This window comes from Neoarius graeffei, chromosome 21 (genome assembly GCF_027579695.1).
Source record: "Neoarius graeffei isolate fNeoGra1 chromosome 21, fNeoGra1.pri, whole genome shotgun sequence".
NCBI classification, from domain to species: domain Eukaryota; kingdom Metazoa; phylum Chordata; class Actinopteri; order Siluriformes; family Ariidae; genus Neoarius; species Neoarius graeffei.
Genome location: NC_083589.1, coordinates 40902989 through 40907285, shown reverse-complemented (window position 1 = coordinate 40907285; position 4297 = coordinate 40902989). Strand labels below are relative to the sequence as shown.

The 4297-nt window shown below is 41.3% G+C and overlaps 1 protein-coding gene across 1 annotated transcript; it reads left to right on the top strand.

Annotated features, from left to right (window-relative positions):
* Positions 1-315: 315 nt before the first annotated feature.
* sapcd1 (suppressor APC domain containing 1) lies at positions 316-3780 on the top strand. The gene is made up of 4 exons (XM_060903113.1): positions 316-682; positions 1007-1159; positions 2046-2198; positions 3431-3780. The coding sequence occupies exons 1-4, from the start codon at positions 596-598 to the stop codon at positions 3518-3520; spliced, it is 483 nt and encodes a 160-aa protein (XP_060759096.1). The 5' UTR covers positions 316-595; the 3' UTR covers positions 3521-3780.
* Positions 3781-4297: the final 517 nt, after the last annotated feature.

Here is a 4297-nt window from a genome sequence, read left to right as displayed (position 1 = left end):
TGTACATCCTGTGATTTGATAAGTAACATTAGCTGTTTCTAACCGAACCTAATGAAACACACACCTCTTCCGTCTGTGTATTATTTTTCCAGTCCAGGTTCAGGCACATTCCATAACATGTTGGGACAGAGAATATGAACGTGAGAGAGAGAGAGAGAGAGAGAGAGAGTTCCATTTGCCTACTCCACCTACATATTACTGTAGCCCCTCGGAAACAGCTATTATGTTTGGGACACTCCCCCCCCCAATCACTTCTCTCTCCTGTCCCTACAAAACTCCTTCAAGTCTCACTTCCTACTTACTCCTGTATTTGTCCCCATTATAGTTCACTGTGCTATTTCAGGGTTAATAAAGCAGCCATCACACTGGATCGTGGAATTCATCACTGGCTTTGCTCCAGGCTGCTGTGGCTCCTGTCTCATCCACTCCCAATCTCTGTCCCTCCCCTTCCCTTCCAGTGAAACATTGCCTACTGAGTCGATTGTCCTGTCAGGGTTTGGTTTACTCTCTCTGGTCTATTCTGCAAATCACTGTGTTGTCTCTTGTGTGTAACGTGAGCGGAGTGTGGACGTGGCGTCCCTGTGTGTATGTGCATATGGCATGTGATGGCTCCTACACAGTGGTTATCGTCCCTCTGCAGAACAGCCTGGATAGCTTGGACGCACTGCGATTCTTCAACTGGGTGAGGCTTTCTGTGTGGGTCTTTGTGTGCGTTTATAAGAGTCAGGGGTTATAATAAGAAATAATAAGACATTAAGTTACAGATGTAACTACATATTGCATGTGTGGGAAGTTCTCTTATACAAAAAGTGAAGTGTCCTCATCTTATTTACACACCGCTGAAAAAACTCCCATTTGACTTCTAATTCAACCTTTATCAGCACAGAAGCTGACTTTTCTACCATGCAACACTTTACACCATATGCTATACCCATTCTTCTCAGCCCATAGTGTATACCTTGAATGTTGTTGGCATGGATGTTAATTATCGAACTGTGTCTAACAGATGAAGAAACTGCGTGATCTGGAGAGAGAGAAGGACAGTCTGTGGATTGGACTGCAGGTCCTGGAACAGGCTCGGTTCTGGTATCAGCACCAGCTTGATCACGTCTCGCAGAGGCATGCAAGGATTGGCACAAGAAAGCATGATGAGAAAGACGTGAGTAAATCTCTGTTATCCCTCAGTGTGTGATTATAAGGCTTAACCCTGTGCTTATAATAATTACAAGGATAAAGGACATCTTGTGATAAATACCTCAGTGCTAGAGTGTGTTTTAGTTAGGTACTGTAGGTTACACCTCTATTGGAGCACTCATTAGCGATCACAGCTCTTGCAACACATCTGCGTTTGTGATACCTGTAAGAAAAGGTTGGCCAAAGTGAGGGCCACAATTGGTATTTTTTCAGTGACATGATGGGATTGGATATCTGTACAAGCCTAGTGACAGGTTACTTGAATTAAATCGGATAAAAGGTGCAATAGTTAATGTTTAAAAATTTCTTACTTGTGCAAATAATGCGGAAAATATGCAAAGCATCATAAAAAACAATTGTCTAAGTAACAGCATCAGCCCAAGTACATAATGTAGCTAAAAAAGGAAAAAAAAAACATTTGGAAAACTGCACTCTAACCTGGACTACTTATCTGTGTTTATATGGGTGTCCTAGCAGTCTCTATATAGACACTACTCTAATACCCGTTCACTCTGTCCCCATCTCAAACTGTTTGTAAAGGAAAACATGATGGAAATCTGTAAGCACCCAGCTCAGCCAGATACATTTAATGTGAGCAAAACAAAATAAAAACAACCCCCCCTGGCCTGGCTCAATAATCAAATGTTTTTTTTTCCCACCATTAAAAGCCTTAATGGCTTCAATGTACAAAATTATAATGATCTTTTTGACGAACATGGCTGATATTTCAACAAGTGGATTATATTTATAAGGTAAACCTGCACTGGACTGTTCACGGGATCATTACATGTAATAACGTTCTAGAAGTGTCTGCACTGAGATTGTGTGATACTCTGTGGTTGTGTGTGTAGGAGGGTTGGTCGTGTGCGTTACGCTCCTCCATGCAGCGTGTGAATGGAAGCCTGGGCAGTTTGCTGAACAATGCCTATGTGTCTAGTGCAGCCCCTGATGAGAAGGAAGGCTCAGACTGGTATCTGCGCTGGACCAATGCCACACTCACCCAGGTCAGAAAGGGCACAGCAGAGCACCAGGCTCAGATCTGGAAATAAAATGTATTGCATTTGAGTAGTGGGGTGGACAGAGTTCAGTGCTTATTAGAATTAGAGAATTCAACAGCCAGTTCTGTCCAGTTCACTATGCAGAGTCGACCCTAATTCACCTCATACAGAAAAATCTACATATGGCAATATTACTCTGCAGTATATAGAACATTATCTTTATATTTTGTGGTACCATTTGATTAGATCTGGTTGTGAATGGAAACAAAAAGCAAAGTGGTAACTTGTAAGATAAAATATACAATTAAAGCATTAAAAATTAATTGTTAAAATATGTTGTATATGTCCTGCGATAGGGCGGCACGGTGGTGTAGTGGTTAGCGCTGTCGCCTCACAGCAAGAAGGTCCGGGTTCGAGCCCCGTGGCCGGCGAGGGCCTTTCTGTGCGGAGTTTGCATGTTCTCCCCGTGTCTGCGTGGGTTTCCTCCGGGTGCTCCGGTTTCCCCCACAGTCTAAAGACATGCAGGTTAGGTTAACTGGTGACTCTAAATTGACCATAGGTGTGAATGTGAGTGTGAATGGTTGTCTGTGTCTATGTGTCACCCCTGTGATGACCTGGCGACTTGTCCAGGGTGTACCCCGCCTTTCGCCCGTAGTCAGCTGGGATAGGCTCCAGCTTGCCTGCGACCCTGCAGAACAGGATAAAGTGGCTAGAGATAATGAGATGAGATGTCCTGCGATAACCTGGCGACTTGTCCAGGGTGTACCCCGCCTCTCGCCCATAGACAGCTGGGATAGGCTCCAGCTTGCCTGCGACCCTGTAGAACAGGATAAGCGGCTACAGATAATGGATGGATGGATGGATGTTGTATATGTATAGTATATGATTGTTTCTGTTCCAGTCTTGTCCTCTAATTCGTTTGTGTAATTACAGTGCTTTTAGATCAATGTTTCCCAATGCAGATCCTCAGGGACATAGCGCATATTTTTGTTGTCAACACACCTGAATCAATCAGTCATGAGCACTGCATACCTGTGAAAGATAAAAAAAAAAAGTGCACTGTCTGAGGATTCCAGCAGACAGCATTGGAAAACACTGTTTTCATTGGTTGTTAGCAACTGAAAAAAAAAAAAACTATAACAAATTTAAAAAACAACTCGGAGTTCAAAAGCCATGCCAGTGAATATGTGACTGTGTTAAGAAGGTATTTTAAGGTCTTGCTGTTCTTTTAAATACAGGAGGTGAGTCAAAAGAATGGCAGGATTTCAATGTTGGAGTTTGAGAAACAGACACTCATTCAACAACAGGATGGAATGCACTACTTCTGAGGACACACACACACACCTTTGTAAAATAGTCTTGAATGTGCTTCTGAATGTACTTTTAACACACAACCACAATCTGTGGCTTTACTTACTGTAACAGTTGTAAATATGTTTGGAAAATTGTCATTTAATATAATATTCTTTGTTTTTTCTTACTTTATAGAGTTAGATGGTGTCCCTTGACTATAAATGTGAATTGTGAATTTTTATGGCTGTTCATACTTTATTAAATAAACTATTTGGTTTATTGTGGCCAAAGGCAATATGTCCCTCAATTTGTTTCATCATCTGTTATGTTCTATCCTGGTAAAAATGACCCACATTTTTACTTACAGTGCCCTTCACGATCATTGTCCCCCCCCCTTGTAAAGATTAGTAAAAATCCACTTATTGAAGTTGCTTCATCTCACACTGAAAAAAAATGAGAAAAATCCAACCTTTAATTGAAACAAATTTATTCATAGAAAAAACAAATCCCTCATCAAGAAATAATTATTTTCAACAAAAACACATGTGCCACTATTATTGCCACCCCTGTAACTTATAGTGAACACAATGTAACTGAAGCATGTTTCTCATTTAAATTGTACATTTTTGAGCTGATAGGAACTTTCAAGCTGTAATCCATGACTTTCTGATTAACTGGGGAACAAATATGAGGAGACACAGAGACCAAATTCCCTTAGTCATCCATCAACATGTGAAAGACCAGAACATACGAACCAAATGAGGGAGAAGTGTGTTGACCTTCATAAGTCAGGGCATGGTTATAACAAAATA